Source organism: Prenolepis imparis, unplaced genomic scaffold, assembly GCF_030444845.1.
Source record: "Prenolepis imparis isolate NDT839.2.m4 unplaced genomic scaffold, iyPreImpa1.0 SCAF_1, whole genome shotgun sequence".
In the NCBI taxonomy this organism is placed as follows: domain Eukaryota; kingdom Metazoa; phylum Arthropoda; class Insecta; order Hymenoptera; family Formicidae; genus Prenolepis; species Prenolepis imparis.
The window spans coordinates 14,227,622-14,239,589 of NW_028141159.1; the positions used below are offsets into that span (position 1 = coordinate 14,227,622).

The following is an 11,968-nucleotide window of genomic DNA, read 5'->3' on the forward strand; positions in this document are numbered from 1 at the left end:
ATTGCTATTATTACTGTATATACAATATCTCTCTCTTCTTCTCCCTCACTCGCTCACTTTAGAAATTATTTGGTTTGAAAGGGAAGGTCACACGAATTGTTCACATCATACAGCCAATAGAATACACAGGAGGTCTCTAAACTCAGTGTCAAAACTGATACAGCAGCTTTTTGAAAAATGTCATTTACGAAACTTCAAACATTTTTCAAAAAGTTTGAAATAATTTATTAATTTGTGTTAAAAAGTATGTGTCGAAGTCAACAGAGGAATTTTTGAACACTTTTTGTAAAGATTTAAATAAAATAAAGGACATTAAATAACATATTTATTTCAATTTATATTGTCTTACGAAAGCAATTTTAATATTCTATAACTTCGAAATCATTCGGATTCAGACATATGTTTATTAATATTTTCGACTTGTTTTCATATAATAAAGCTGCTGTATCAGTTTTGACACTGACAATGAGTTCAGGGGGTCGATCATGTAACTTTTCTTTAGAGTGAAAACGTGAAAAGTGAAAAATTTTGCTCTGTTCCGCCAATCACGCATTGGTTTCCATAGTGAAATTGTTCACTTTTCACGTTTTCGTTCTAAAGAAAAGTTACATGATCGACCCCCAGAGACACATATATATATATATATATATATATATATATATATATATATATACACATACATATAAATATACAGGGTGTAAAAAAAGTATTGGACCGGTAAAGTATCTCGAAAGAATGGTGTTTTCTGAAAAAAATGTTTTATACAAAAGTTGTATGGTTTAAATAAATGCATCAAATGGCGATACCTGTTTATTTATGAGTGCAGTTAAGATCTCAAGGTCAACTTAAAAATCTTAAATGTAAACCCCCATTTTTTATTTGAAATTCTTGTAGCTCACATCGAGATGTTTTCAAAACACTACAATAAAACTTTTCTTGGTGAAGTACTTTTCGAGATATGAGTTGATAAAGTACAAATACTGCTAATTTAGCGGTATTTAGAAATCTACTAGCATATCTCGAAAAGTACTTCACCAAAAAAAGTTTTATTGTATAGTGTTTTGAAAACATCTCGATGTGAGCTACAAGAATTTCAAATAAAAAATGGGGGTTTACATTTAAGATTTTTAAGTTGACCTTGAGATCTTCATAACTGCACTCATAAATAAACGGGTATCGCCATTTAATGCATTTATTAAAACCATACAACTTTTGTATAAAACATTTTTTTCAAAAAAGGCCATCCTTTCGAGATATTTTACCAGTCCGATACTTTTTTACATCCTGTATATGTATATATGGCTTTTCAAGGATTTTACTTATTTTTTTGAAAATTGAATATTGTAATTAAATATAATAAACACATAAATATAAAATATTATTAACAATAATACTTTTAATTAATACTTTTAAATTAATATTTTTCTAATATTTTAAATTAAATGTAAAGAAATATATGATATATCAGACGATATTTTATTTTTCGTTTTTATTTGTTTTGGCATAATTATATTTTTGTTGATGTAATCTATTGATATTAGCACAACTGTATATATACATATATATGTATATATATATATATATATATATATATATATATATATATCATGATTTTGGCTTATTACTCTCCAAAGCGCAATTAAGATTTTTTAAGTATCCATATGACTGTGTATTTTTAAGTTTTCTATAAAATATGTCGAATTAATTATGATATAGTGATTTAATATAATATATAATAAACGAATACGTTATCAAATTTATTATTTAACAGCAGTCTCTTCCAATATGACGTACTGCAGTAGTTGCATAATCACGCAGAGTTGCACAATCATTCTACGCATCATCGACGAACAAAAAGTGATTGTCGATGTACGATTGTCATTATCAGGGATGTGCATTATTTAGAATAGATGCATTTAAAATGGAAATGCAAAATGTAAAATGCCTATTTTGTATTTTGCATTTAAAATACATGTTTTCAAAAACTATTTTATGCGTTTACATTTAAATGGTTTTTACCCATTTTTTATTTCAAATGCATTTTTCTTGCAAACTAAAAATAATCGAGATATTAATAATATGTATATATAACAATCAAAATGTTGTTAAAGAAATTCTTAAGTAAATGTCTGTAAACAATAATAAACATTTTTTTAATTCCACATGTAAATATAGGGGTAAACAGTACAGTGATTGGCCACTTAAGCAAAATCGCAAAACAAAAAGTGAATTATGAACCTGAATTCAATAATTTTGAGAAAAAAATCACTACTAATAGTTGTAAAAAATAATAATGATTCATAATAAAATAAAATCCATCAAAAGAATTCAGGAATTAATAAAAATTATGTAAAAAAACACTTATCCTGTCAAAAAAGATAGTCATTAGCCATATTAACATAGTTATTGTCCAACAGTACGACAGTGATTGGCCTCTATCCATGCAAAAATGAGTAAATAATTAAAAAGTGACAAAGAAATAATTTATTGGCATCAAAAATCCAAAATTATTAAATCAATATATATTTTTACATATATTTAACATAAGATAAACATATTAATTAAACAAGAGAAACAAATTTTGTCTAACAAGCATTATTTTTAACTAAACAAACTTTCTTTGTAAATATTTCATTTTTCGAAATTTTTGGTTTCAAAATCGCCTGATCCTTCTTTTTTCTCGTCCTTTTTGGTTTTTCATTGTAAGTATTTTCTTTATTGTCAACTTTCTCTTTTTTAACTTGGGACACCATATTCTTTTGAAGCTGCATGTTTTGACATTCCATTTTTTACTGCATTAATAGCATCTTCAATTTGTTTTTCGATTGAATGGCGACAATTTTCAAGTATGCTACCGAAGTCATTTTATTCATTATTTATATAAATTGCAATATAGAAAATAATTAAATATTAATTGTATTTGAAGCAGAAAAATGTATTAAATATTTTTTTATTTGTAATTGAAAACATTTTAATAGTATTTCCTTATAATCTTTAATTTTTTAAGATGGGGCTAATCATTGTAGAGTGGCCGATAACTGTACTGTTTACCCCTATTTATGTAATTTTTTGTTTTTTGTATTAAAAAATTTGTTTTTATATTAAAAATATATAAAGTTATATAAAGTTTATAAAAGTTTTAAGAATTTATAAAAGAAAATTTATGAAGAAAGTTTAAAGAAAATTTATAAAGTTTATAAAAATTTAATAAAGAAATAAGAATATAAATATAAATCGGTAATAGATAGGCTATTCGAGCCGTACGCGGATGTCGGTGCGTCGACACCAACGAAAATTAATTTTTCGTTGGAATTACTAATTGTGCACGGGGCACACATTTTGCTTGGTACACCGCCAAGACTTTATTACGGAACAATCTCAATTCGAGATTTTTAATTGCACAATATTTATTTTGAAAAACCATTTAAAAAATGCCAATTTTCTATTTCCTATTTTAAATGGATGTCTATAAAAAGCATTTTACATTTTGCATTTTTAAATGGAAAACTTCCATCTATTTTGCACTTTCTATTTTAAATTTCTATTTAGGTTTGGACACCCATTTTGCACATCCCTAGTCATTAATTATATATATCTAATTGTAAGTAGCACAAAGTATTTATCTCATGTTATTTGATTGCAGTCGCTCTTGAGATTAAATGAAAATTATTACATAACATGTTTATATATGATATATCTTCATTATATATAGCGATAATACAAGAATGATTTAGGTATATACATATATAATGCGTACAAAATGACATACATTAACAGATTAATCATACATCTATATATTTACTTCTTGTTTAAAGCTCACGCGAAAAGATGTCATTGCCAAATTAATTATTGCTACACTTTGCTTTCAATTTCTGTTTTAAGTAAAGGATTATATATATGATATGTATGTTTTTGTATTACGTAATATTATATTATAATATTAAAAATTATAATACTTTTATTTATAAATGCGCGATCTTTTTTTATAAAACATTCGCGTTTAATTTTCTGTAACAGAAAATTAATATTTACGACAAAAATTTCATATACACACTATTAATTAGAATTATTAAATTCAGTAGACTTATTAATTATAAATGATTGTTGAACAATAAATTTATTCACACTAACAATAAGTCATCGTAAGTTTATTAGTATAATACATTTAGAGAAAAAAAGAATTATTAATTAATTTGATAACACAAAATATATAACGTAGTATATATAAACATACTCTATTTGAATTAAAAAAAGAAAAAAAAACATACAAATGATATAAAGTGATATTAACAAGTTTATGACTAATAGTAAATGTTAAATATCACACACGATAATTATTTATTTATTTATTTTGTTATTATTTATTTATTAAAGATGATTGTTTTCTTTTTAATTTATAAATGTAGCACAGACACTTACTAAACGATGATTTTATCAGTAAGGTCGAAAAATACTTGCTACGTAATTCTACGTTTCTAAAATGGATGCAGATAGCAGTACATACTAAACAAAACTTCGCAAGCCTGAGAAATGTCAGATTTCTAATTTATCGACTTGAAACAATTGTCACAATCCTAACCTCCTTGGTCTGTGCAAGTGTCAATCAGTGTTTTGCAAACATCGATGTTCAGGTATCTATTTTTGTTTTATATATTTTCTTGTAAATAATCGTTATTGTTACACACACGCAGAATGTTTGTCGAGGAAGAAAATATTTTCTTTAATACGTAAAACAACAGCATGTTTTCTTCAGTAATTGCTTTTATAGCTTTTATAGGTTATATTCTATTTTATGATAACAGAGTAAAGAAAATAGTGAATTTTTAATATATAAAATAAGAAAATTTTATATATATAACACATATACATAACAAACATATATATATAACAAAGTATTACATCTTTATCTACAATTTTATATATTTTTGTGTTTCCTTGTAGTATATTATTATATATATTCGAGATATATATAATTGTCAGTTTTATAATTTATTATTGCAGAAATAATAGTATATTGATACATTAATTACAAGTAAGAAAAAAACCAGTTATTACAAAAGCCTCTTTAATCTTTAACTTACTTCATAGGTATGAAATAAATCTTTAACTTACTTCATAGGTATGAAATAAATTATATTTAAGATTACATACTAGTTAACTTTTAATATTTATATATTTATTTTTATTCTCTTAATGCATCGCAATTAAAAATTATTTTCTTTTCGTCATACACTATTTTATCTGTTTTTTTCTAATTTGGCAATATATATAATATATATGATAGATATTGAATTTAAATGAATATATAAATAAGTTTTATATATACGATGAGTATGAATTTAAATGGTATTAAATGCGTACATAGATTTTTCTGAACTTCATATCTATTTCTTAAATTTTGCCAATATGGAGTCGCATTTTGAAAGCTCTAAGATTACATAAATAATTTTTTTTCGATAATTTTATATTTTTACTACTAAGAAACATCTTATAATTCGTGCTTTAATATACATATGTCATTGGAAAATAATACGCAGATTGCCATTTATATCACTGATCAAATCAAGTAGAGAGCTATAATGGGAAATATTTGCAATACATGCTTGTTTTTTTTATTGAGCGATTATCGGAGTCAGAAATTATATTTTCGTATAACGTGTCTCTCTTGAGGCTTACTGTTCAAAAAATTATGTAGATTTATCCGTTTTCCTCTAACTACATAGTATGGATCATACGCTGCAAAGATTTCGTCGAGCGAACCGCGTCGATCTCTTGGTGATCGCTTGTTCGATAAGCGGTTCACATTAATGTCGCAGTTATTACACCCGGACATCTCCATTAATAACATTTTTAGGAGAGCCTTCGCTAATGGGAAACTCATCACTTTATCCGTGCGATCCGTGTCACCCACGTTTCGTGACTCCAACATCGAGTAGATACCGTTCTCGAATTTGTAGGATGCTTTCTTACCTCGGGAAATAACATAAGGCTCATTTAGTAATGATAAATCTTCCAAAATATCACTATGCTTGTTTCTTCGCTCTAAAGATGAGTCTTGAATTTCTCTCTCGATATCCTTCAACCATTGATCCTGAAATTGCGGATCAATTTTGCAGGCCTTGCAAGCACCACTACGCTTTTTCCGATAATGATTGAAATAATTTTTTATTCGAAAACTTTCCGACTTGTTTTTTAATTGTGTTGCTTCGGTGTTATTTCTATCAATTTCTGGTTCATTCTTCTCATTCCTTGATTCCTCTTCGCTTTCCAATTTTTTATAATGCGCATAATATTGAATTTTCCATGGTCTTTCTTTAGACTTGTTATGATCTGTATTATCTGTTCTGTTGTCAAGTCGATTTTTCTTGCTAAATAAGATAAAAGTATCATCATTGTACGTATCTAAATCATTTAGGTTGTCGATGTAAGCTTTATTCTTCATCTGCTCGTACACATTTGTTTCATTCCTTTCGACATTTTTCTCCGAACTTGTGTCAGTTTCCTGAGTTTTATATTTTTTAGAAACTTCAGAGAAATTTTTATTTTTTAATAGTACTGATCTTTTATTTCTCTTGTTTATATTAGCAAGAGAACTTTTTGGGTTATTAAATTTTTTATCTTGATTAATTTTTGCGCTTTTGCTGTTGTCATTTTTAATATGATTGGACATTTCTTCTTGCTGTATGTTTTGCTTTTGCTCAACAAAGTTTATAATTTTTTCATCATTTGCGGAGGTTCGATTTTGATTTATAAATTTGAATTCATATGGTAATTTTTCCGTCACATTTTTTATCTTATCTTTTTGATATTTTTTAAGAAAGATATTATGAATGGAATTTTTAGTATCTTCCTTAGTCTTCCTATCCTCAAACATTTTGTCAATTTTGTAAGATTTTTTATCCTGACTTTTGGTCATCATAATATTATTTGAATCTTGGAGTAAATGATAATAATTTATTTCTTTTTTCTGATCTTTCTTGTCATTGATTGTGTTATTTTGAGATTTTTTCTTTATTTCGACAGATCTCTTGACTCGACTTTTCATTGATAATCGTTTGCTTCTGCTTGGATATTTATTGGGGAAATCTTTATAATTTTCGATCGTCTTTTCCGCTTGTTCTGCATCCTTAATTTTAAAAATTTTCTTTCCTCGCGTCAATATATAAGGATCGGTATTATCCTCAATTGAGATATCCATGTCAGGATAAATATTAATCCACCTTGGTTCATCCACAAAGAATGGTTGTTCAATCAGCCAAGCATGAGTATGCTTACGATGGTTCTTTCTCGAGAAGTCTTCTTGTAAATTGTAGTTTTTTCCTTCTTGAATGCCTTCTTGAATGGATATCAAAACTGTTGGTTTGGTACTGTCAAGTTTTGTCTTATTGGAAGATAATAGTTCAACCTGTGGATATATATATATTTTTTTTAAATAGTTATAAATAATATTTTACTTACTAGAATATCGTCGGACATTACTATCGATAGTAAAGTTGTGACCAGCAATATCTTCTTCATTGCTGAAAAATAATTCACGCTTATATAGGTTTTCATATTGCAGTGTTATGATTTAATGTAATGTCGAGAGCGATTTCATTTCAGCGATTTTATTATTTCCGAGATGTTTTTTATCCAAATTTATTTGTATAAGTGTATAAGATAATTTCTGTTATTCTTATTCAACTCATTGTCAATGATGTAAGATTATTACAAGTATTGATGTTGATTATGTGAAATGCGCGCGCGTGCGAAATACAATTTCATTCTACTCTATCTATATAATCCCATTAACTATCATAGAAAAATGTGTATACAGAGTATTCATTACAAGATTACTATACAGCTAATGACGAATTTCTTAGGACAATCTTAATATCAAAATTTGTTCAGCTAAAAATAGTTTTTTATAATTAAAAATAAAATTATAATAAATGAAGTAGGAAGATCATTGAAAATTGATCAACGTTTTACTAATATCGACTGATAAAATTTTATTTGAAAACACACACGCGGATCTTCATTACAAATTTATACATTTATTAGAATAGTCGATATAAATCTAATCATTTCTAATTGATATACATACATTTTATTGTTAGCCTATTATTGAAAATATAATTATCAATCGAAACATATAGATATTCGTTATTAAAAAACAAAATCATCATAATTTTTTTAATAAGTCAACATAATTGTTATGTTATTGATTTTTTTAATATCATAGACACACACACACACAGACACACATAAAGTAATCTCTTATTATTTTAAAAACTTAACAAATCTTAAAAACTTTTTTTAAAAGAGTGTTGTGATTGTGGTAATTTTTGATGATAATGTAAAAATACAATTGCGTTTATTGGTACCGGTTGATTGATATCGCAGAGGAGCTTTCTAAATTGATTATCGAAGTTCCTTACCTGTTGCGGCGTTCACCTGTTGGCGAATGTCCAGCGTTCGCGACTTCCTCGACTAGAATGGCAGTAGGCTGAGTCCTCTTCTGGTATTTATGTTCGTTGGTCAAAACTCCCGTGGGTCATCTCCGTCGCGGTCTAAGGATTAGGCGGATTGCATGGGGAATTCGTTCACTTGGCCCACGCCAATCTACTTCACCAACGGGCGCAAACATTCTGACGTTTACGTCCGTTCGCGTCCTATGATACTTATTATTAAAAATATTATCAGTAAGAAAGAGAAAGAGAAAAGAGACGCAAGAGCAGTGCGGCAGAAAAAAAGTCACATTGTTTTCTCTCTCGAGAGCACACTACGAATTCCGCAGTAGACGTAGTATGATTGATATAGGTATGATTTCTCAACGGAGGGCTAAAGGCTGAACGGTCAATTCCAATGATGTTGATTAAATATATAAGAGTGCATAGGACGAACAAACCTCAGGATTCGATAATTTTGTATAAATAATTATTTTAAAATCTCTCTTTCTTTTTCGAAAATTGTATTTAGATATAAAATATAACAAGAATAATCATGATTTTCTTATATTATATGTTGCTTTTTGCATCTCTTTAATTTTGTTATTATAGTAATAATAATTTTTTTTTGTTATAATCTTTTGTTAAGAATTGTTATTACAGTACAGTATAATAAAAATATATAATATAATTTTTAAGAATTGTGCTTATAATCTTTCAGGTGAAAAAAACCAAATCAGTGTGAAACCAAACTAGGAAATTAACCAAAATGGTAAGTTTTTTAACTCATAAAATTATTATGCAAAAATTATTGTTTTATGATTGTAATATTTCAAATAAATAAAATATTGTAAAAAAGTAAACTTATAAACTTGTAAAACAAGAAATAGATTATTATTATATAATTTTAATGTCTTTAAATATATTTGTATTTTATATTAGAGATTCAGATTTCTTGGTGATGGCGATTGTCCAGATTGGTTGCTGGCAGAAATCAATACTCTTTCGCGAATGGTATTGTTCAACTTATTTAATACACAGTTTTGTTTTTAAATGTATAGATTTATATAGTTTAATAATATTTTATTAGAACTCGCCAGTTAAAAACATTCAATTTTTTCAAAATTTTATATTTTATTTCTAGACTTCGATTAAAATGAAAATGTTAGGTCAAGCAGTGGCTAAATATTTGACTGAAGGAGAACTTGATGTAAGTTGCAATTTATCGTTAACTGTCAATTTAAAATTATTTTGTCGTCAACATTTTATAGACAAATAAGAAAATTAAGAAAATTTATTTTAAATAGTATTCGTTATATCGCTAAAATTTATTGTATTAAACAATGCTTTCTTTTAATTACTAGAACAACACAAGCACGCGCTATGCACGCGTCATTCCTCGATTTTATATAAAAAAGAATGATATTTTTATATAAAGTTTGTATTTTTTGACAGAAATCAGCTGATAACTGTCAAATCGAGTTTAAGGAATTATAACATATTATATAAAACATATTATTATTTTAATTTTTATAACATATTCTTATTTTAAAAATTAATTGGCAAATTAATTTTTAACGCTTTAATCAGCTGATTTCTGTCAAAAAATATTAATAAGGTATTAATTTGTTTTTATTAACGTTTTATTAATATTTTTTGACAGAAATCAGCTGATTAAAGTATTAATTATCTAATTAAATTTTAGAATAATATTATGTTATAAAAATTAAAATAATAATATGTTTTAATTAAAATGTTGTAGTACTTTTTAAACTCGATTAATATTTTTTGACAGTTGTCAGCTGATTTCTATATCATTCTTTGTAACATAAAATCGCGCGCACAGTGTACGCTTGTGTTGTTCTAGTCCCTTTCTAAAAAAAGCACGTTAAGTTGATTCTCGCAAGTATTGTTGTCTCTTTTTCGCGATGTTGATTAGCTGCCTCGATTTATTGCGTTATGCGTCATAGCATCGAGAGGCTATCATTGCGAAAGTTAGCAGTTTGACAGTTTGTCCAAAATAAAATTAAATAAAATAATATGTTTTAATACCTACTTTAAATTCGATTAATATTTTTGACAGTTATCAGCTGATTTCTGTCAAAATATATTAATCGTGGACAAAGTATATATTATAAGTATACATATATTATAACATATTATATTATTTACAATATATTATTATAATTAAAATAATAATATTTTGTAAGTAACATAATATGTTATAATGCCTTATCCGCGATTAATATTTTTTGACAGAAATCAGCTGATAACTGTCCAAAATATTAATCGAGTTTAAAGTATTACGAAGTATTATAACATATTTAAAACATAATATTATTTTATTTAATTTTATTTTGGACAAACTATCAAACTGCTAATCCTCACGATGATAGCTGCTTGATGCTATAACTGATGAATATAATGCACAACGTGAATCAAGACAGCCAATCAGCATCTCGAAAAAACGATAACAATGTTAATAACATGCCTTTTAGAAAAGGCTTATATTAAAAATATCTTTGTGATTTGGATTATTTTTTATAAATTTAAATTAATTGCTTGAAGTTGAATGTAAAATATAAAAGAAACGATTATTATACTCAAAATTTGTGTACACATATATATACATATATTACATAGTACGCATATATTATAGTGTGTATGTATATACATATATATTATTTTCTATTTTTTTATATACATAATGATTATCCTTAATCGCGTCAATTTTTTTTAGGAGGAAAAGATAAAAAAGATCACACAAGACGCTAAACTTGGTGCGTGTAATATTAAATTCATCTCATTATTATTACGATTATAAAATTAAATCGCGCGATAAAAATAATTGAAAGATAAAAAAAAATATAGACATATTCTTGTCTTATTCAGATGTGAATGATGCGAAGGCAATGGTAGCCGCTCTCGAATTGATCTTTACATCTTCCGCCCGTTATGGTGTTTCTGCTGCTGACTTGAGCAGCGAACTGCAACAATTAGGACTACCGCGAGAGCATAGCACTGCCGTAGCAAGACTTCACACAGATCACTGTTCTCAGATCACGGCTGTTCTTTCATCTCAATCTTTAAGAGGTGATTGCTTCAAATTTCTACGTTTTTGTAAAATCAAAAATTGAAGAAATGTGAGCCTAATGTTGGCTTTAATTTTTGGAATTAAGAAAAATCTTTGTTTAATTTAGAGATTTTTTCCCCTTCTGTTAGATTATATCGTTATATCTTTAAATATATATGATAATATTTTTCAATCCAAATAATTTACGTGTATTAAAATTTGCTTTCAACTTACTTTTGCAGTCAGTCGCTTGTCCTCCATCGAGGTGCTACCTTGCGATAATACTTCGCCTGTTTCTACAGTGGCATTAAAATTGAAAAAAATAGACGGCAATGAAGAAGATTCCACTATAAATATTTCGAAACATGATGTGCAAGTCTTATTGAAAGGTATGGGAATATAACTTATTTTTTTAATTCCATCATTTTAAATCTTTTTTTATATACTACGAATTTTTAACTTTAAT

General features: G+C 26.7%; 2 protein-coding genes across 4 annotated transcripts in view; one reads left to right on the forward strand and one right to left on the reverse strand.

Moving 5' to 3' along the window:
- LOC145943996 (COMM domain-containing protein 4) overlaps positions 1-11,968 on the forward strand; it is an 81,720-nt gene that overhangs the window by 69,303 nt on the left and 449 nt on the right. Inside the window, exons 1-7 of one of the 3 annotated variants that reach the window (XM_083051950.1) lie at positions 4,568-4,631; positions 9,151-9,201; positions 9,372-9,443; positions 9,574-9,639; positions 11,170-11,209; positions 11,322-11,522; positions 11,745-11,891. In XM_083051950.1, coding sequence (XP_082908076.1) covers positions 9,199-9,201; positions 9,372-9,443; positions 9,574-9,639; positions 11,170-11,209; positions 11,322-11,522; positions 11,745-11,891 — 529 coding nt within the window. In that variant the 5' untranslated portion in view covers positions 4,568-4,631; positions 9,151-9,198. Of the gene's footprint in view, positions 1-4,567; positions 4,632-9,150; positions 9,202-9,371; positions 9,444-9,573; positions 9,640-11,169; positions 11,210-11,321; positions 11,523-11,744; positions 11,892-11,968 lie in introns of those variants that run through there. The other 2 variants (XM_083052043.1, XM_083052129.1) reach the window with 2 other exon arrangements.
- Positions 5,397-8,464, reverse strand: LOC145939611 (uncharacterized). The gene is made up of 3 exons (XM_083044065.1): positions 8,421-8,464; positions 7,480-7,520; positions 5,397-7,405 (listed from the first exon to the last, which is right to left on the reverse strand). Exons 2-3 carry the CDS (start codon positions 7,516-7,518, stop codon positions 5,633-5,635), a joined length of 1,812 nt encoding a protein of 603 aa, XP_082900191.1. The 5' UTR covers positions 7,519-7,520; positions 8,421-8,464; the 3' UTR covers positions 5,397-5,632.

Bases quoted from the DNA above. Each gene is read 5' to 3' on its own strand.
- LOC145939611 (XM_083044065.1), bottom strand. From the start codon at position 7,518: ATGAAGAAGATATTGCTGGTCACAACTTTACTATCGATA. The intron at 7,406-7,479 runs GTAATGTCCGAC...ATATATCCACAG, and splicing joins TCACAACTTTACTATCGATA to GTTGAACTATTATCTTCCAA.